Source organism: Erinaceus europaeus, chromosome 4 (assembly GCF_950295315.1).
Source record: "Erinaceus europaeus chromosome 4, mEriEur2.1, whole genome shotgun sequence".
Classification (NCBI taxonomy): Eukaryota; Metazoa; Chordata; class Mammalia; order Eulipotyphla; family Erinaceidae; genus Erinaceus; species Erinaceus europaeus.
Window position 1 is genome coordinate 21,706,074 of NC_080165.1, and position 21,969 is coordinate 21,728,042.

Consider the following 21,969-nt stretch of genomic DNA (forward strand, 5'->3'; position numbering starts at 1 on the left):
AGATTAGTTAGAAAACTAAATTAGAGGAACTAGGTGGTGGTGCACTTGGTTCACATATTACACACATGTTACAATGCACAAGGACCCGGGTTCGAGTCTCCAGTCCCTACCTGCAGGGGGAAAGCTTCACAAGAGGTGAAGCAGGGCTACAGGTGTCTTCCTGTCTCTTTCCTTCTCTATCTCCCCCTTCCTCTCAATTTCTGGCTGTTTCTTTCCAATAAATAAATAAATATTTAAAAAAGAAACAAAGAAAAGAAAGTTACATTAGACAGTTTACAAAAAAACACAAACAAACCTGGTACCTCTCATGCCTCAGGCATGAAAGTCTTTTGCAGAACCATTATGCTATCTCCCCTGTCCATAGACAACTTAAAAAAAAAAAATCATTAAACGGAAATACCTTATGATCCAGCAATTCTACTCTTGGGCATTTATCCACAGGACATGAAAACACAAACTAAAAGGGACATATGCCCCCATGTTCACAGCTGCATTATTCACAGTGGAATCTAAAGAACTAAAACTCATAAACTTTCGAAACAAACCCAGAATAAGCAAATTCTCTCTCAGACTAGTGAGAACTGTGGCGGCTGTCACTGGGAGGGTGGGGAGCACAGAGCTTCAGTGGCAGAACTTTGGTGGTGTGTGCTGTGTGGAGTTATGCTCTGAAATGTAGGTTTATTTATTTAATTTTCCTTTTTTAATACTCATATTATCATCTATTATTGGATAGAGACAGAGAGAAATTGAGAGGGGAGGGGAAGATAGAGAGAAAAAGACAGAAACATCTGCAGCCCTGCTTCACCACTTGTGAAGCTTTCCCCCTGCAGGTGGGGACCAGGAGCCAGAGCTGAGCTGGGCTCTGCTAGAAGGAAAAAGTCACCAGTAAAAAGGTCTCAGGGCACTGTATCCCCCCACTGAAAAAAAAACTGAGTTCCATTTCACATCATACCCTGAAGCCAAGCACAGGTAGATTATCAACCTAGTTATAAAGATAAATAGTTATAAAAAATAAATAAATAATAAGGAATTAGAAAAAGACAGTTCACCTGGCAGAGTGCACAGCTTACCATGCATAATGGCCCGTATTCATGGCACCACATGGGAAGTCCACAGATAGTGGAGCAGTGCTATGGGACCTCTCTCTCTCTGTCTGTCTGAAATTAGAAAAAAGAGAGAAAAAGAAAGGAAGAAAGGAAGTTTAGCCCAGAAGTAGTAGAATCATGCACATGCGAGGCCCCCAAGACTGAAAATAAAGCAAAATAATAAAGTCACTAGAAGATGATTCAGAATGTCCTTGTATCCTCACGGTAGTGAAGGATTTCTTGAATTGTAACTAACGGCATAGAGTAAGGAGGAAGACCTGTAAATATGACTTCATGAAGAAAGACTGAGACAAGCACTCTTTTCATCAGCAGATTCTATAGAAAACGTGCTTGGATTGCAGGCACACAAAATAAGCCTCCTAGAACACTACCAGAAGAGAACGTTATGTTTGAAATGGCTGAGAAAACCAAGCAAATATTCACTAAAGAGGATAAATGAAAGCCACAATAACACACCCAACCAAAAGATGAAAGGCTTGAAAACTGGCCTGATCAAGTGTAACATGACGTGGAACAACAAGAAATCACCTACTGCTGGGAGAAAAAGAGAAGGCACTACCCTCCATATCACTGAAGATATGCCTGGCCTTGACCCAGTGACTCCTCGACAGAGGCTTAACAGAAGCACAGATATGCACATGCACCAAGAAGCCTAGAAACAACCCTGATTCTTCATTGCACCAGCACTGAAATGAAGCCGAGATGACAAGTTAGTTACTCAATGGAATGTTGCTGCAGGGGGACGAGTGAGTCAGACGACTACACTGCTTCACTGCTTGTGAAGAGGGGCAGGTAGGGCTTGAACCTCGGTCCCTGTGCAGCGTTATGTGTGCCCTTAACCAGATACGCCACTGCCTGGCCCCAGAAAAGAATTATTTATTATGAGACAGAGGAGAGAGGACCACAGCATTGGTCAGCTCTGGCATAAAGGAGTGCCAGGGACTGGACCTGTGTCCTCTGGGGTCTCAGGCAGGCAGGTTGGTGCTCTGAAAGTCTGAGCTGTCACCCAGCCCTACCAGTCACCTTCTGTAGGAACTGCTTTTGTGTCTGGCTTCTTTGCTCAGTAATTTTTTTTTCCTTCCAGGATTATTGCTGGGGCTTGGTGCCTGCACTACGAATTAAGCACTCCTGCGGCCATTTTTTCAATATTTTTAGATAGGACAGAGATGAATTGAGAGGGGGAGGGAAGATAAAGAGGGAAAGAGACAGAGAGACACCTGCAGCCCTGCTTCACTGCCTGCGAAGCGACATCCTCCCCTCCCCCGCCGCAGGTGGGGAACCCAGGACTTGAACCAGGATCTTTGCACGGGTCTTGTGCTTCATACTTTGTACACTTAACCCAGTGCACCATGGCCCAGCCACCCTCAGTATTTTTGTTTGTAGCGTTTTTATTTTTTGTTTTTTGCAAGTATCTGTGTCTCTCCCTCTTTATGTTCCCCTCCCCTCTCAATTTTTCTGTCTTCATCCAATAAGTAAAAAAATTTTAAAAATCTAAAAAAAACCCTCTTTTTTTTTTTAAAGATTAATGGCAACTTTCCCTTGGAGGTGAAGAAAGTGTGTGTGTGTGTGTGTGTGTGTGTGTGTATGTGTGGTGGTGGTAGTAGTGCTGGCCCCTAAGAAAGGCATTTTAAACATGAAAAAAAAATCTATAAAGCAGCAGCAGAGGAGAAACTGTGTAAGAGGACAGGATGCTGGGAACTCTATCCTGAAGCAGATGAGAGGGGACAAGGACCTCGAGGGGAATGACCTCAGCTAGGGGTATGGGTGGCGCCACCAGAGGACAACAGGGTGGGTGAGGGCCTGGGTGTGGATGGGGGAAGATGGGGGTGCTCGTCATGGCTCTCTCTCCTGGCTCTTCTGTTCCCTTGGTGAAACAGAACAGCTGACATTAGGCAAGGAGTGAAGTGCTGGGGATAGAGCCAGGCAGGTCACCCAGAGGAGCGCTGCCTTACAGGGTGTGTGTGTGTGGGGGGGGGGGGGGCAAAGCTCTCGCTGTGCTGTGACTGTAAGACCGGCCAGCACAGGAGCATGCCTGCAGTCACGGCGCAAAACTGGAACTAGCAAGTGTCAGGATGATTTGGTCTTTGCCATCGCCGGGGCTTCACCACTCAGGCTTTTTCAGATAGAAAAATAGACACAGAGAGAGGGAGTAACTCAACCCTGGGTTTAAACTTTAGGAGCTCTGCTGTCTATAAGGGAGACAGATGTGCAGACACACAGCAACTGAAGGCGACAGGGGCCTACTAGTGTGGACAGGGCCAGGGGAGAGGCAGGCTCCCTCCGCAGGAGCAGGAAAGGGAGTTCTCATAGGAGGGCAGAGCAAGAGCAAGGAGCAGGCTGTTGGGGGGTCAGTGGGGTTGTTTGGAGAATATGAGTTTCACACATTTATCCCCCCGGGTTGACCTGCACCTGAGCTCTGAGGGCAGAGGTTTGGGTCGCCCACCCTGCTAGGTAAGGACAGGCAGAAGTGGCAAGTGAACAGGCCACAGAGAGCATGGTCAGGACACAGGCCATGGGCTTTGTTGAGGTTTCCTGATAAGCAGCTTCGTGGAGAAACCCCTTGCATGGGGCCTCTCTTGTCCCCTTTCAGAAAGCAGAGACCCTGTCACAAACACTTTGATGGTCCCACCCAGGATCCCTGGGAAGGGCGTCCCTGTCTCTGCTGAGATGCCTCTGACAGGCAGGTGGGTCTCATCAAATACTGCAAAGGTCAGCTGTGAATGATTAATCTGGACCGGAACCTGGAATAAGGATGCCATCATAATGTACACGGCAGGCCCCAAGGGGCCACCCCTGGCCTCACTCCAGAAGAGCCAGGGCCTTGGAGCACATAGCAGAGCTCCAACCAGCCTGCCACACACAGGGTGGGTTCTTCTGGACAGAGAGGAGGAGGGTCCTGAGGCCAAAGTGCCCAGTTCCACTACTAATCAGCCAGGTGACCTCAGGCAAGTTACTCAGAGCTGTTTCCTCTTCTATGACAATGAGAGCCATCAACAAAATGGAAAGCAACAGGACAGGACAGGGAAAAGGTCATCTGGAAAATGTGCTGCTTTGTCATAAGCATGACCCAGGTTCAAGCCTGGCCCCTACTGCACTAAAAATTTCAGTGTTGTGGTTTCTCTTCTCTTCTCTCCTCTCCTCTCCTCTCCTCTCCTCTCCTCTCCTCTCCTCTCCTCTCCTCTCCTCTTTTCTTCCCTTCCCTTCCTTCCCCTTCCCTCTCTTCTCTCTCTCCTTTTCTCCCTCCCTCCCTCCCTCCCTCCCTCCCTCCCTCCCTCTATATATCAAAGGGGAAAAAGAGAGAGAGAAGAAAAAAAAAAAAACAGAAAGAAAAGCAGAAGCCAGATGGTGGTACACTCAGTTGAGTGCACACATTACCATACACAAGGACCCGGGTTCAAGCCCCAGTTCCCACCTGTAGGGAGTTCGGGGGGGGGGGCTTCCTGAGTGGTGAAGCAGTGCTGCCTGTGTCTTTCTCTATCCCTTTCAATCTTCCCTCCCCTCATCTCAATTTCTTTCTGTCCTGTCAAGTAAAATAAACAAAATCTTAAATTATTTTAGAAAGAGAGAGAGAAAGAGAGAGAGGGAGAAAAGAGAGAGAGAAGCAAAGCACCAGGGCCTCTGCTTTTGACCTGGCACATAGCAGAGCACAGACCACATACCCCCCGGCCTCCCTTCTGCCAGCTGTGCCCATGTGGCTGAGTTCTGGACAATGGGGTCTATGTGGAAAGTATGCATGTCCCTCTGCAGGGGCTGAGGTTATAATTTTAATTTACTCTCTGCTTAATTTCACGAGGGAGGGAGAGACACAGACTGAGATCAAAGCACCATATCACTCTGGAATATGCAGTGCCAGGAATCAAACCCAGAGCCTTACGAATCTAAGTCCCAGATTCTACCTCTGAGCTCTTCCTGGGCTGTGAGGTTCTGACTTTGAAAAGCCTCCTCCTTTACTTGCCTGGCCAACTCTGAACTGTCCCCAAAAGTCCTCAGGGTGCTAAAGGGGGACGTTAGGACCCCACTACCAGACGCAGGGACCAGGGAGTGCTGCTGCTTGGGGTCTGTAGCTCCAGGGGGGAGTCAGGACCTTCTGAGACCCCTGACATGTGTCAGCCAAAGGCATGTGTCCACAGCATGCCTCGTGGGTGAGGGGCTGAGCCCTGGCTAGTCTAAGCACTAGTGTAGTAAGAAGCCTATGTCCCAGGGGGCCAGGTGATGGTGCACCTGGTTAAGTGTATATAGTACTGAGCACAAGGACCCATGCAAGGATCTGGGATCGAGCCCCCCAATCCCCACCTGCACAGTGGATACTTCATAAGCAGTGAAGCAGGTCTACAGGTATCTGTCTTTCTCCCAGTCTACCTCCTCTCCCCTCTCAATTTCTGTCTTATCAAATAAAAATGGGAGAGGAAAAAAAAAAAAGGCTGCTAAGAGCAGTGGATGTATAGTGCCAGCATTAAGCTCCAGAAATAACTCTGGAGGCAAAAACAAAAACAAAAACAAAACCTATGTCCCTGCAGCCTCACAGCAGACCCAGTAGGTGATGGTATGACTGAGTCTCACATAGGAAGAAGCAGCCTGCAGGAGCCTGCCCAGGGCCATCAGCACCCTGAGCTCTCACTTGATGGGCCTGGTACCATGCCAGCTCTTCTCTGAGTGGTTGGAGCCTGATCCTGATTCACACACACACACACACACACACACACACACACACACACACACACACACACACCCTAGCCACTTTCTGAGACTTCTCCATCAGAAAGCTCCCCAGAGACCCCTGTGGTCTTGCATGTCATCAGAGCCCTGGAGGCCCCAGCATGTGTCTGGAGCCATCTGCCCAGGGGTGGGGATGAGCTCAGCCAGGTGGAACAGCAGCCAGAATCCTTCAGGTGCAGAGTCTCCCACCTGGAAGGCATCGCCTCCTGGAGCCCATTGTTCTGTGGCCCTGTGATCCTCAAGGGGGTTGCAGTGCCAGGTTGCTGGAGGTCTCCCTGGGGATACTCAGTCCTACTGTGCCATCCTGCAGCACCCATGCAGCCTGCACAACAGGTGGGTGCTGGAGCAGCTGGGAGGATGGATGGACGGGGAAAGGCCATCAGAGACATGGGTCTGCCAAGCTCTTCTGAGCCTGTGTTCTGGACCTGGATGGCTCCTCTCCCTTTTCCCAACCAGCCCTGCAGCTAGCTCGGTCCCCCACTTGTCCTGACTTCCTATTCTTTGCTTCTGTCCCTGGGAGACCTGCACCTTAGAGCTTCCCCTATAGAAGCCTCGTCAGCCTCTATAAGAACAGCCATTCCCTCAAAAAGCCAGAACAGGGCTAGGGAGGTGGCTTCACTGTGAGCCATATGCTTTGTGTGGGTGAGGTCCTGAGTTCAATTCCCAGCATTGAATAAAAACAAGAGACAGACTAAACAGGATATATGATGCAGTGGTACTCTGGTATCTCTCTCTCTCTCTCTCTCTCTCTCACACACACACACACACACACACACACACACACACACACACACACAGGTAGGAAAAAAAGGGAGACAAGAAGCAGACAGAAAGATCCAGGGTTGTAAGTGACCTCTGGGTGTGACCTGATTTGTTCTTTCTCAGCCTCACTGCCCTTCCTCCTTCCCTCCATTTTCAGGGGGCAAATAGCATGGGCTGTTTACTCCCTGGCCCTATCTCCAGACTGCCTCCATGGCTTCATCCTGCCACTGGAACTCTAGTCTGTCAGAGTAGAATCTAAAAAGCACCCCCACCCCCACCCACATCAGACTCAAGGGCCCTGCAGCCTGAACCCCTGGAGGAGGGAAAGGAGAGTGTGTGTCACAGAGGATGCCACCTACCGGAAGCCGCTCTGCGAGTTCCTGGGGTTGACAAGAACACAGTCCCAGGTACGACTAGGCATGTTCTGAAACAGAATCAGCTGCCCTTCCTCTCGGACACGCACGTTGGTGGTGTAGTCAGACAGTGTTACCTCCTTCACCCGGAATGGGCTGGAGAACAGGGTGGAGACGCTGCTGAGCGTGTTGACCAGGCGGCCAAAGAACTGCATCTTCTGCGGGGTAGACAGGGGCCTGCTGCCACCCCCTCGGTCTGGAAGAAAACCGAGCCTCTGGGCAGCTGGGCCCACTGTACCAGCACCTGGACACAACTCTGGGCCTGGAGGGACCTGGAACAAAAGAGAAGGTGGTGGTGTAGAGCACACACATTCGCACACAAAAGGACGCAGGTTTAAGTCCCCTGTCCCCGCCTGCCAGGGGGGAAGCTACACAAGTGCTGAAGCAGTGCTGCAAGGATCTCTCTTTCTCCCTCCCTCTCTCCCTCTTTCTTCTATTTTTCTATAGAGAAAGAAAGCAAGAAATAAGAAGGAAGGAAGGAAGGAAGGAAGGAAGGAAGGAAGGAAGGAAGGGAGTAAATGGCCATCAGGAGTGGTAGAGTCATCATGAAGGCACCGAATCTCAGAGATAGCCCTGGTGGCAAAAAGAGAAAAAAAATGCAAGAGAAATGGTGCTGCGTGGGCAGTGAGTAGTCCTATGGGAAGTCAGGGCACAGAGATGGGCCAGGCCGGGGAGCCAGCAGGCTCACCTCCTGTGCAGTCATCATGCACACGGGACTGGACAGGCCTCCTCGCTGACTCTGCCACCACCACAGACCCAGTGTCCTCCCCCAGCATGTGAGGCTGTCTTAGTGGAAAAGAGAGCAGAGGCCCATGTCTGTCATGAATGTATATGGCGGGGTCCTTGCTACAAAGGTACAAACCAATGCTCTGGTACTCAGAGACCCTGAAAGGCCAGAGAGATGAGTCTGTAGGCAGAGGCACTTGAGTGCTGGAGGCCCTGGGTTCAACCCTCCAAACCTGCACACTACAAAATGGTGCTTTGTTCTCTCCTGACTTCTCTCATAAAATAGGAATATCTTACAAAAGAAAAAAAGAAAGAGGGAGTCAGGTGGTAGCGCACTGAGTTAAGCGCACATGGCGCAAAGCACAAGGACTGTGTAAGGATCCCGGTTCAAGCCCCCGGCTCCCCACCTGCAGGCGGTGAAGCAGGTGTACAAGTGTCTCTTTCTCTCCCCCTCTCTGTCTTCCCCTCCTCTCTCTATTTCTCTCTGTCCTATCTAACAACAATGACATAAATAACAACAATAATAACTACAACAATAAAACAGCAAGGGCAATAAATAAATAAAATATTTTTAAAAAATGGAAGAAAGAGAAAAAAAGGCCATTCAATCCCATAAAAGAAGTAAATCTTACAGGGGATAGAGAGGAGTCATTCAATACTACAGGCAAAACCAGTGTCACCTGTCAGACATGGCAAGGGATCCAGGACCATCTCGTGCTCCACCGTTCCAGGGAGCTACAGCGTCTGTCTAAAGCCTTTGGGAACCTGCGAACAAGGAGCTCTGGGCAAATACAAAGCCCCCGACATCAACAGGACTCTGAGCACACACGGCTCTTTTTACAGTAGGACTTTCTTTGTGTGTTTATGGGGTCACCACTTCTGCCATGGGAAATGTCCCCAGTTTGGATGATGTGACTTGGATGTCTCGTCATTTCCTAGGTTCCCGGAAAGCACACTGTCTTCCTTAGGTCATGCCACCTCTACCTCTGTACCCAGATGTCACCTGCCTAGAACAGGGGTTTCAGACTGAGGACAGAGGGTGAGAACAAGAAACACTGGTCTGCCAGAGGTGTGGAATCTAGAAAGCACGCTCGCCCCCGCCCACGTCAGACTCAAGGGGCCCTTGGTCTGTGTGATGAGCTGAGAATCAACTTTAGGGACCAAAGGAAAAATACGAGGCCTACCCAGAATCCTCCCTGTGAGCCCGAGAGATGTCTCACTGGGTAGGGTTCAGGCTTTGCCATGTGCATGGCCCAGGTTCAAGCCCGAGCAACCCATGGGAGGTGCTGTGGCAGCAGAGGAAGCTCGGGTGCTACGGTGTCTCTCCCTTTCTCCCTCTTTCTATCTATCTAAATGAAAGAATAGCCCCAAGCAGTGAGACATGAAGGTTCCAGGGCCTGGTAACACACTACACACACAAACACACACATACACACATCTCTGAAGAGGGCCAATCGTCACACTCACATCAGATGTTTCCTGAGCAGCTACGAGGCAGCAGATCTGAGTCAGTACTGCCTGGCTGTCCAATGGGGCTGCAGCACAGGGCTCAGAGTGCAGCTCTGGAGCCAAACAAGAGTTCACATTCGCAGCTTCCCTGTCTAACAGCGATGTGGCCAGGAGAATGTTACTTTCTGTCCCCCTCCATTTCCTCCTCTGTAACACGGGACCATCCAAGCGTCCAGCGGGCAACAAGAGCTCAGCAGGCACTGTTCGCACTGCTTCCATCTCCCCCTCACAGCTGAGGGAAGGAGGCTCTGAGCTCTGTGCTGTCCCCTGTTCCTTTGTTTGCAGGTCCCTCCACCCCTCCACCCCCACTGACATCAATCAGACTCTTGGCTTACACCAGTCCCTGGAGCCGGCACCTACTGGAGGAAGCCAAGTGCAGGGAATAGGCCCCCTCCACCAGGCTGTACCTCCAATACCTGCATGAGACCCACCCCACCCCCCAACGCTCCTCCCCACTTTCTTTTTTTTTTTTTATTTATTTATTGCCTTTTGTTGCCCTTGTTGTTTTATTGTTGTAGTTATTAGTGTTGTTGTCGTCGTTGTTGGATAGGACAGAGAGAAATGGAGAGAGGAGGGGAAGACAGAGAGGAGGAGAGAAAGATAGACACCTGTAGACCTGCTTCACCGGCTGTGAAGCAACTCCCCTGCAGGTGGGGAGCCGGGGTTCGAACCGGGATCCTTATGCCAGTCCTTGTGCTTTGCGCCACCTGCGCTTAACTCACTGCGCTACAGCCCGACTCCCTCCTCCCCACTTTCTTCACCTGCATCAGAGTGCATCAAGAAAGGGTTGTCAGACAGATACACCCCTGTGCATCCTTCAAGGCCCCTCCTCTGAGAATGGCATCTTCTGCCTCTCCTTCTGTCAGTCCCAGAACCACCACCCCACTGCCCAACCAAGCACACACTCCCCATTGGTGTGCCCCCTTGAGGATGATGGCATGTCTTTGGATGGCCTCCTCCCTTTTACTTGTTTGCCCATGCAGCCAGCCTGTTGTCCCTGACTCCAGACAGGGAGTCCATACACAGGCTGTGTGTGAATGAGAATAAGGGCTGGAGAGACAGCATAATGGTTATGCAAATAGACTTTCATGCCTGAGGCTCTGAGGTCCCAAATTCAATCCCCTGAACCACCATAAGCCAGAGCTGAGCACTGCTCCCATAAAAAGGAAAAAATAGGGGGTCAGGTGGTAGCGCAGCGGGTTAAGCACATGTGGATTCTGGTTCAAGCCCCGGGTCCCCACCTGCAGGGGAGTTGCTTCACAGGTGGTGAAGCAGGTCTGCAGGTGTCTGTCTTTCTCTCCCCCTCTCTGTCTTTCTCTCCCCCTCTGTCTTTCTCTCCCCCTGTCTTTCTCTCCCCATCTGTCTTCCCCTCCTCTCTCCATTTCTCTCTGTCCTATCCAACAACGAACGAAATCAACAACAACAACAATAACCACAACAAGGCTACAACAACAAGGGCAACAAAAGGGGGGGGAATAGGCCTCCAGGAGAAGTGGATTCATGCTGTAGGCACCGAGCCCAGCAGTAACCCTAGAGGCAAAAAAAAAAAAAAAAGGAAAAAAATAAAATAAGTAAGAAGGGGCCAGGCAGTGATAGTGCAGCACGTTAAGCACACATGGCACGAAGCACAAGGACTGGCATAAGGATCAGAGTTTGAGCCCCTGGCTCTGCACTTGCAGGGGGGGTCGCTCTACAAGTGGTGAAGCAGGTCTGCTGGTGTCTATCTTTCTCTCCCCTTCTCTGTCTTCCTCGCCTCTCTTGATTTTTCTCTGTCCTATCAACAACAGTAACAATAATAACAACAAAGGCAACAAAAATGGGAAAAATGGCCTCCAGGAGCAGTGGATTCATAGTGCAGGCAACAAGCCCAGTGAGCCCTGGAAGCAAAAAAAAAAAAAAAAAGTAAATAAAAGAACAAAGGGGTGACCTGGGGGGAAACCCCTATGTTTGAGCACCTTGTCCCCTTACTGAAAGGGGTGACAGGCCACACACCCTACGTCCCACTCACTACAAGCTGCCTGGCTTGTCACCACAAAGGACATGCTCATTCCTTTAGGCACCTGCTGGGCTTCAGGGGTGACCCTGCCACCAGGCTGGAGTGATCAGCTCCACAGATGGCAGCTAGCCTGAAGCTGGGCTCATTCATACTTCACACAGGGGACTTCTGCAAGTCCTCTGTTCCCTTGACAAAGGCTGGCTCAAAGGACAGGACAGTGGGAAAGATAGCTTGCCAGGCAGGGTGCCTGCATTGCCATGTACATGGCCCAGGTTCAAGTCCCTGACACCACATGGGGGATGTTACAGCACCAGGGGAAGCTCCAGTATTGTGGTATCTTTCCCTCTCTCTGACTCTGTCTCCCTCTCAGCATGAAAAAAGTCAGAGAGGTAATATTGCTCATGCATGAGGTCTCTCCACCAAAAGGGGAAAAAAGGGGGTGGGGGTGGGTACAGGGGACAGAATAGCGACCTGGAAGGCAGCAGGGCAGGAAGCTAAGCTCACAGGACTGGCCACATGGGGACTCTGGGAGCACATGCACAACAGATGATTGTGGAACTCAGGCTTCTCATGCCCGGGCTGCTTGTGACAGGATGTCCTGTGACTGGAGCAGCTGGCACAACGACATCCTCCTATGTCTTCCCCTCCCCTGGCAGGAACACAGGTCAGATGAGACTACCACCCCGCCCAGGACACTCTGCTGCCCAGGCCTGTGGCCTCTCATAATGTCACCAAGCAAAGTGTGTCACCCTGAGAGCCACAATGCAGCTCTCCAAGTGCCTGTGGCAGAGGGCAGGGTCAGCAGATACCCCGGAGTGGTGCGCAAAGAAGCGCAGGTCCAAGAGGGAGTGCTGTCCTCCTGGGCTTCCTCAACAGCACTAGGCAGAGGGCCTGCACCTGTGGGTGCTCAGCTAGTGCCTGAGGAAAGAGCGCATGAAAGCTGAGGTCAAGCCGAATGTCTCCTCCACCTCCCACCGTCTCTAGTCCTCCCAGGTGGCTGGCCATACAAAATGAGCCTCCAGGTATTCACTCCCATCCCAAGCTCCTTCCAAGTGGGTGAGGAACAGGGAGCGTGGCTGCCATCACCTTTCACCCCAATGTCACTACTGCCTTCATCTAGCACCCACTGGCACCGGGCACCTTGCCAAATGCTTCCAGTGGGCCATTATATATAATTCTCCAAACACTCACACTCTTGTATCACAGACAGAAAATGGGGCGCCCAGGCAGGGGAGCAGGAAGGTTTGGGCAGAAGTACCCCTCGAGAGGGCATCTCTTTTATCCTGGCTGTGCATGTCTAGCCTTTAGCATCCTCTGTAATAAATTAGTGACCTTGTAGGTTAAGGGGAAACACACACACACACACACACACACACATACACAAAACTGAGCCACAGGTTATGTAACTAGCCAAGATTTGAATGTGGTTAACTTGAATCCTTGGTGCACCTGAAGGAGAAAACCTGGATACTCTCAATAAATGCGGCTGAATTTGCAGTCTCCTGTGCTCCAGAGAGCCGGGGGCTCAATGTAAAAATGTAATGTTGGAGGTAGGCAGCTATTGAGTGCACATGTTACCATGAGCAATGACCCATGTTCAAGCCCCTGATCCCACCTGCAGGGGGAAAGCTTTACAAGTGGTGAAGCAGGTCTGCAGGTGTCTCTCTTCCTATTTCCTCACTTCCTTTCAATTTATATCTGTCCTATTGAATATAAGAAAATAAAATGAAAATAAAGCATTTAAGTTTTAAAAAGTAAAAAATAAATAAAATAGGGAGTCAGGCGGTAGCACAGTGGGTTAAGTGCACGTGGTGCAAAGCGCAAGGTCCAGAGTCAGAATCCCGGTTTGAGCCCCAGGCTCCCCACCTGCAGGGGAGTTGCTTCACAAGCAGTAAAGCAGGTCTGCAGGTGTCTATCTCTCTCTCCCCATCTCTGTCTTCCCCTCCTCTCTCCATTTCTCTCTGCCCTATTCAACAATGACAACATTAATAACAACAATAATAACTATAACAATAAAACAAGGGCAATAAAAGGGGAAATAAATAAATTTAAATAAATAAATTAAATTAAATTAAAAAGTAAAGATGCGGGGGTCGGGTGGTGGCGCAGTGGGTTAAGCGCATGTGGCGCAAAGCACAGGGACTGGCGTGAGGATCCCGGTTCGAGCCCCCGGCTCCCCACCTGCAGGGGAGTCACTTCACAGGCGGTGAAGCAGGTCTGCAGGTGTCTGTCTTTCTCTCCTCCTCTCTGTCTTCCCCTCCTCTCTCCATTTCTCTCTGTCCTATCCAACAACGAATTGCGTCAAGGGCAATAATAATAACCACAACGAAGCTACAACAAGGGCAACAAAAGGGGGAAAAAAAATGGCCTCCAGGAGCGGTGGATTCATGGTGCAGGCACCGAGCCCAGCAATAGCCCTGGAGGAGGGAAAAAAAAAAAAAAAAGTAAAGATGCAATGCCGTTTGAAGCTAGAGAGAAATACCCTTCCAGAAAAGAAAAGGTGTCTCATTCATTCTCCTTAGGGGGTATGGCTGGAATCAAATAAGCAAGGCCACTCGAGAACAGAAAATGAAGCCCCTTAACTTCAGAGATCTTGGGGCTACTGGCATGGTGTGGGGGGGGCTCCCTTTTATGGTTTACTTAACAACTGCTGATTCAGGACCTACTTGTGGTAGGTATTACTCAACTGCTGAGAATAACACCAGTGAACAGGACAGACAAGACCACTCCCCCCCCACCCCAAAACTTTAATACTTTAGAGAGAGCTATAGGATGACCTCACTCTCAGGCAGAAGTTGAAAAAGAAGATCAGAAAAGAAAACACAAGTAGAACCCGAACTGGAATTGGTGTATTGCACCAAAGTAAAAGACTCTGGGTGGGTGGGTGGGGAGAATACAGGTCCAAGAAGGTTGACAGAGGACCTAGTGGGGGTTGTATTGTTATATGGGAAACTGAGAAATGTTATGCATGTACAAACTATTGTATTTACTGTCGAATGTAAAACATTAATTCCCCAATAAAGAAATAAAAAAAAATGTTTTCCCAGGGAGCCTCCCTCTATAAAGTGATGCTCATGAGACTTCCCCTTTATAAGAGTCCTTCCTTGCATGCCCCCATGCATGCATGTGTACACACACACACCATCCACATTCCTCTTTCCTCTGTCACTTGGTGGTATCACTCTGCTGAGTAACAAGGACACTTCCTTTTGAGAACAGTGTCATCTAACAAGAAAGTAACCCATGAAGGGAGGGGGAAAATGTCCCAATTACTGAGAAAGTCATAAAGCCCTTCCACAACAGGACAATCACACAGGCTCCAAGTATTAGATAAACTGAATCTAGATTTTTAGCTCTAACCTCATCAATCAGTGTGACATAAGGTAATTCATTTGCCCTCTCCTTTTATCAAAAGGGAATAAATAACGCTGGCAGCCCATGAATGCTTGTTAAACGCAGAATTAGTGATGTAGATGATCAATAAATGTTGTCACTGATACATGAAAGACAATGTGCCCTCTATTTGCCTTTCTCTTCCTGTTTTTTTTTTCCCTTGGTACCTTTCCCTTTCCTGACTCTGACACAATTACAAAAACATGCATTTGTACTGATTATAAAGCTTTGTCTTCTACTTTCCCTCCCCCAGTTTTGAACTTCATGACATCTTTACGAGGGCAGGAAACACAACCCCCCATGGTTACAGATGAGGAATCAGACCTGGACAGAAAAAATAGAATCCAAACTCCAGGAACATTTAAAGGAAGAGACAGTAACAAAAACACTGCATTCAGCCCAAGGGTGGAGTGCCAAACCAAACCTGCCTAACATCCTGTTGAGCTGGTAAGAGGGCAGGGGAAGGAAAGCAGCTTAAGGGAGGGGAAAGTATTTGGGGTCCTGAGAGTAACTCATTAACGGGGGGGGGGGGGGGGGGGGGGATCAGATCCCTGTTTCCTCCCTGTGCCACAATGGTCACATGTTGCCTGTCACCAGGTTCCAGGTCATTTGTGGAAGCATAAGGTGGACAAAGGGATTGGGGGGGTGGGAGGCTATGGGGAAAGGAAGCTTGGGAAAAGCTGGGAGCATGGTGGGGATGCAATCTGGGAAGTACACAAAAAGAAATAAGCAGAATCATAAAAGGGGACAGTAAGAGGGACTCATGAATGAAGGAAAGCATAAGAGAGATAGGTAAAATGGGCAATCAGGTAGAAATACACAGATGCAGAAAAACTGGGAGCTGTTAAAAAGGTTGGATACAACGGGGGCGGATGTTAAAAGTGGGGTTTACTGAAAGGAACTGAGTTGGGGCAGAAGAGCTGAATCAGGAATTGAGGGCTTGAGGGAGGACACACAGTGAAGACAGCTTGGTACCAGTCGAAGCTGGAGTCCTGCAGTGGAGACAGTGGAAATAAGACAAAAGCGGTCACCGGATGGGAGTTGGTGACGCTGGGGATCAAAGGGCGGAAGCCGGGACACCCAGGGGTAACATAAAGACCAATGCCTCAATCGGGGGTCTCTAGAGAGATCTGAAGGGGGATCCAACTGGAGATAACGGGATCTCGGGTGCTGAAGAGGTTTGGGAAGGGCTCCCCAGGGCCCGCCTGCCCTGCACAATGACTCACCTCAGACTTACTCAGCACTTCTACTTCCGCAAACAAAAGCGCCGTGGGTCACGTGACGGGCAGCTGCTCGCTCCTAGCCAATCAGCAAAGCCCGTGGTTAAAGCCGCTGCTGTGGTTCCGCCCCCTCACCCCAAAGGTGAGCACGAGGAAAGGGGGGTGACATATGGCCGCCGCCATATTTTTGTAACTGCCCAATAGAAGGGCTTTTCGTCGACCAGGGAGGTTGGATTTTGGGCAGGAACCAATCAATGGAGGCGGGTTGCGGCCATATCTGTGCGGGGCAGAAAGTCCACTTGATGCCATGTGGGCAGACATGTTGTTGAGGGGCAGGGGTCTTCTCAGTCTCAGGATCTACGACTGAGCCGCTGAACTGGGGGGCGGGTAAGGCAGCGCTAGAAATTATGGGATGTATACTCGAAAAAAAAAAAAAGACAAGAATGCCTTTTGGGACAAAAGGAGTAGAATTGGAGGTGATAGTGCTTAGCAAAATAAAAGATGTCTAATGCCTAGGTTTCAAAGCCCCAGGTTCAGTTCCTGTACCTCCATAAGCCAGAGCTGAACAAGTACTCTGGTAAAAAAATAAAAATAAAATAAAATAATAAAAGATTTAAAGAGAGAGAGAGATGCAAGACAACTACTGGATGGTTTCATTCATATGTGCATCTAGAGAACTGATGTGTGTAGACTCAAAAAAAAAGCAGACTGCTTCTAAAACTTGGAAGAACTATGGTGGGAGGCTGGGGATACAGAACTGTGGTGGTGGGTGTGGTGTGGAACTATATACCCTGTAAGCTTACAATCTTGTAACCCACTGATAATCACAAACAATCAATGAAAAACAAAAAGTAGATAAAGCCAGCAAAAAGATGAAGGGCATGCTGAGAAGGCCTGCTTTGACTTTTGCTCAGGTATCCCAAGCTAGAGTTGCCAAATTCAGCAAATAAAAATAAAGGAAGCCCAGCAAAATTTGAACTTTAACCAAACAACTAGTAACTTTTTAGCAAAAGTGAAGAATACTAAATATAGTTATACTAGTAAGTGACTGCTATCTAAAACTTATACCCCTAGTCAATCTCAGGAACACTTTTACCACTTTACCACTGAAGTGTATCAAAAAGTTGTATCAAAAGTTACAGAGGGGTTGGAAGATAGCTCACTTTACCATGAGCCAAGATCCTTTAACACCACAAGGGAGCTCTGTATGACAGGTATTGTGGTGTCTTCCTCTTTCTCTCTCTATCTTAAATTTAAAACGAAGGAAGGCTTAGAACCAGTAGAGTTTTGCATGTTTAAAAAGCTGGGGGGTGCTCATGCTCACACACACACAAAGATGAATAGGAAAGAGAGAGTGGGGTGGGGAGCGGGGTTATTGACTAGAGAACAAATTGGGGAGTGGAGAAGTATATCTACCCAGTATAGGCTACAAAAAAGGTTTCAGAAGTGGGGAGGGGAGCTGTTTATATATTTTTGCTGAGTAGAATGAGGGTTCCCAAAAGTAGTCTATATGTATTTGAGAATTTTCGAGGAAAACTCGTGTATATTTATGAGGGGAAAGGGCATGCATGCTTGAGCAAAATGTAGTGAATACATGTTGCATGTACAGAAAATGTCAGAGAAATATCATCAGGGTCATGCTTTTGTTTGTTTCGGTTTTCGGTATGGAAATGAGAAAGGTGACTATATGCAGGAATGGAGTCCACTGAGCAACCTTCATGGACCATTCTGTCCAGCCAGGGGCCTGGGACATTATCATTACAAAGATATTTGGTCCCCATCCCCACCCCTAGGTCTCATGAATACACAATTTCACTGCCCCTGAACCAACTTTTTTTTTCAGGTAGAGAGAGATAATGAGAGAGGGAGAGACATCACAGCACAGGAACTTCCCCCAACACCATACCACTCCCATGTGGTGCTGGAGCTAAAGCCCAGTCATGCATGGCAAGACACACGCCAGTCCTTTCTCCTGATACAAAATTGTTTGTCAGGCTCTAGCTTCCTCTGATCAAAAACAAAAGACCCAGGGAGGGGCCATCACATTCTCCAGACTAGCAGCCTCATCAAGTGTGTATCCATGTCCCTGTGTGTGTATTTATTTTGCTTCCTTGATCTCAGAGAATCTGAATTTGACAAGAATGAAAGGAGACAGAGTTGCACAAGGTTTGGATTATTTGGTGGTTACAGTAAAAATTTGGACATGGCTTGGGCTGTTGTGTACAAAGCACCCAAGAAAAGTCACATTAGTACAGTTGGGGGGGGGGGGTTGTGACAACTAGAGATAAACTAGTCACCATGCCTGCACCTAGTGAGATTTCAATGTGATTGTGATTGTTATGATTATTCATGCTGAGAGTTGTTATGATGACTGATGCTGAGAATGAGGCTTATTGAGAGGTGAGGAGGCGGTTTTTGACACAGATCTGCTTCTCACTGAGTAGGCCCTCTCCAACCCACTGGCGTTAGTTTCGTAACTTCCCTTAATGATTCCCCAACCTTAGGTCTAGATGAATACGTTAAACTGCATTTTCTATCTGCATGAAGAGTGTAGCTGTTATCATTCCTGAGAAAAGAACTGTGTTTTCTACCTTAGTCTGTCTCACAGTGTTAGTGCTCAGGCTAGGGGCAGTCAATATATCCATAACAAGGCTTAGTTTAAGGATCTAGATGTATTAAAGGCCTGGGAAATAGCATACTAGTTTTTGCAAGAGAATTTCTTGCCTGAGACTCAAATGTCCCGGGTTTAGTCCCCATCATCATCATAAGCCAGAGCTGAGCAGTGCTCTGGTAGGAAAGAACAACAGAAGAGAGAGAGAGAGAGAGGAGAGGGAGGGGAGGGGAGGGGAGGGGAGGGGAGGGGAGGGGAGGGGAGGGGAGGGGAGGGGAGGGGAGGGGAGGGGAGGAGAGGAGAGGAGAGGAGAGGAGAGGAGAGGAGAGGAGAGGAGAGGAGAGGAGAGGAGAGGAGAGGAGAAAAAGGCAGGGAGCCAGGTGGTGGTGAAGCTGGTTAAGTGCACATAGTACAAAGTGCAAGGATTTGGGTTCCATCCCCTGGGTCCCCACCTGCAGGGGGGTTGCTTCACAAGCAGCAAAGCAGGTCTGCAGGTGTCTCTCTGCCTCTCTCCCTCCCTGTCTTCCTCTTCCCTCTAAATTTGTCTCTGTCCCATCAAACAAAATAAAGCTAAAAATAAATGACAGATTTTAATTTTTTAATTATCTTAATTTATTTATTGGATAGAGACAGCCAGAAATCAAGAGGAATGGGGAGACAGGGAGAAAGAGAGACACACACCTGCAACCCTGCTTCACCACTTGTGAAGCTTCCCCCCTGCTGGTGGGGACCAGGGGCTTGTACTCAGGTGCTCATGCACTGTAAAATGTGTACTCAACTAGGTACGCTATCACCCAGCCCTAAAAGCAAAATAAATGAAGAAGGAGGAGAGGAGGAAGGGGGAGGGGAGGGGAGGGGAGAGGAGGAGAACGACAGGGGAAAGAAAGAATCTAGACCCGTTAATAAAAGTAGCCATAGTCGCTAACATTTGTGCAGAGCTTTGCCAGTTATAAAGTAACTTGAGTTCAAACATACCATCTCAGAATTGTAGTTACTTCGAAATAAATTGTACAGGTGAGGAAACTATTCCCCTTGAAAATACAAATTTTGTTCAGGAGTTTCAGGTAGGAACTAAGACAGTATAGTGAAGATTAAGAATTCTCAATGAACTGGAGTTGTTGACTTGCACCAAAGTAAAAGACTCTGGGTGCTGCAGAGGCTTCAGGTCCTGGAACATGATGGCAGAGGAGGACCTAGTGGTGACTGAATTGTTATGTGGAAAACTGAAAAACGTTACACGTGTATTTTACTGTCAACTGTAAACCATTACTCCCCTAATAAATAGAATAAAATAATAATAAAAAAAAGAATTCTCAATGAAGGGGCGGGGGAGATAGCATAATGGTTATGCAAACAGACTCTCATACCTGAGGTTCCTAAGTCCCAGGTTCAATCCCCTGCCCCACCATAAGCCATAGCTTATATATATTCTTTATATATATATATATGTTATTCAAGGTCAAGGCAAGTTTAACAACAAAATCATACAACTGGTAGAAATGTAGAAAAGGCCAAAGAAGGCTGGACCAATCATTAGAAACACTTAAAATATCCGTAGAGAAAATTCACTGGTTAGACTCTCAGAATGAAATGGAGTGAAATGGAGGACCCCTCCCCTAGATATATCTGGTGAAAACTGTTAAGTGAGTGGAAGAAAGCTAGAGATGAAGTACCAGGGATTGGAGACAGCTTACCCAGTAGAGTGCACACATTGCTATACTCAAGGTCCTTGATTCAAGCACCAGCATCACATGGGGGCACCAGGAGGAGATGAAAGGTTAAGTGATGCTCACCCCTCTCTGTCTGTCTCTCTCCAGCTATCCAGCTGAAATAAAAGAGAATGAAAATGTCGGCTATGGAGAGGCCTCCAACACCACACACACAATGAGAAGAAGCAGCCTGGAAGGTGGTGCAGTAGATGAAGCCTTAGTCTCTTAATGATGGCTTCCAAGTTTGATCTCAACATCACCAGTGCCAGAGATCATGCTCTGGTTCTCTCCTCTCTCTCTCTCTCTCTCTTCCTCTCTTTCTCTTTCTATCTTGATAAACAAATAAAAATAAATATTAAAAAAGAAAAAATGGGGAGCCAGGTGGTGGTGCACTGGTTTAAACAGTACGAAACAAAAGAACCTGCACAAGGATCTGGGTTCGAGCCCCTGGCTTCCTACCTGAAGAGGGATCACTTCACAAGCAGTGAAGCAAGTCTGCAGGTTGTCTATCTCTCTCTCTCCCTATCTTCCTCTTCCCTCTCAATTTCTCTCTGTCCTATCAAAAAAAAAAAAAAAAAAAGGCCACAGGAGCAGTAGATTCATAGTGTAGGCACTGAACCCCAGTGATAACCCTGGAGGCAAAATAATAATAATAATAATAATGGTGGCCAGAGAGGTGGGCCTATTTAGTTCTTCTTCTTCTAGCGTTTGCCCTTCTTCCGTAGCCAGTCAACAGCGTCAGGTTGAGCCTGATGTAAAGTTTCCAGACCTCCTTTGAATCTGGAGAGGTGGCAGTCGTTGACTATGTGGGTCATAGTCTGTCTGGAGCCGCAGGGGCAGTTCGGGTCGTCTCTGGCTCCCCAGTGATGGAACATAGCGGCGCACCGGCCATGGCCTGTTCGATAGTGATTGAGGAGGGCCCAATCATAACGAGCTAGGTCAAAGCCGGGTTGACGCTTGCTTGTTGCTGCTTGTTGCTGGCTTTGAAAGTGACTGGGATCCATGTGGATTCAGTCGGCTAGGAAGGATCGTCAGTTTCCCCAATGAATGGGTACTCACGGGATGCACCACGGGAAGGTCGATCCAATGCATCCCGTGAGTAAAAAACAAGATTTCTATGAATGAGGTTGTGTATTCAATCCTCAGCACCACATATGCCAGAGTGGTGCTCTGGTCTCTCATTAAATAAACAAATAAGTAAATCAATCTATAAATATGTAATAAAATATGGACCAGAAAGATGGCACAGCAGGATTACACATGGGAATGTTTCTAGGTTTGTTTTTCATCATTACTGAAGGGAAAAAAAGACAAGGAGGTAGAGGGAGGGAAGAGCTGGTTCTGGAAAGGAAGAGATATACAATAGAGACCTCATGAAGGAACAAGAGCAAAGGCACTGAGGCAGGACCCTCCTCTGACTTGTTTGAGGAAAAGCAAAACTGTTGCCGCTGAGTGGAGCTTGACAGGACAGGGCACAGGGAAGCTGAGTGGACAGGACACAGCAGAACATTCCAAGACCATTTGATTTTCACTCCTCAGGGAATGGGGAGCCATGGGAAGTTTATGGTCAGAGGAGTGGCCAGCTGAACTTACATTCTTTCTTAAATGTATTTCTGTATTTGTGTGATGCAGCAGAGACCAGGACACTACTGTCTGTCTATAGGCAGTACTTGAGGCTGAAGCCAGGGCCTCATACGTGCAAGGTATGTGTTCTGCCACTGAGCGACCTGCCCAGACATGATTAGCCTCCCACTTTAATAAATCATGTCTCTTCTGTGAGAACAGATTAGAAGGGGACCAGGCAATGG

At 48.3% G+C, this 21,969-nt stretch overlaps 1 protein-coding gene across 2 annotated transcripts in view; it reads right to left on the bottom strand.

The window, feature by feature from the left end:
- PLA2G6 (phospholipase A2 group VI) overlaps positions 1-15,982 on the bottom strand; it is a 46,414-nt gene extending 30,432 nt beyond the window's left edge. For both annotated transcript variants that reach the window (XM_007519324.3, XM_016186532.2), the window contains exons 1-2: positions 15,848-15,982; positions 6,944-7,269 (exon numbers count right to left, since the gene is read on the bottom strand). In XM_007519324.3, the coding sequence (XP_007519386.2) occupies positions 6,944-7,152 (209 nt within the window). In that variant the 5' untranslated portion in view covers positions 7,153-7,269; positions 15,848-15,982. The remainder of the gene's footprint in view (positions 1-6,943; positions 7,270-15,847) is intronic.
- Between the last annotated feature and the right edge of the window lie 5,987 nt (positions 15,983-21,969).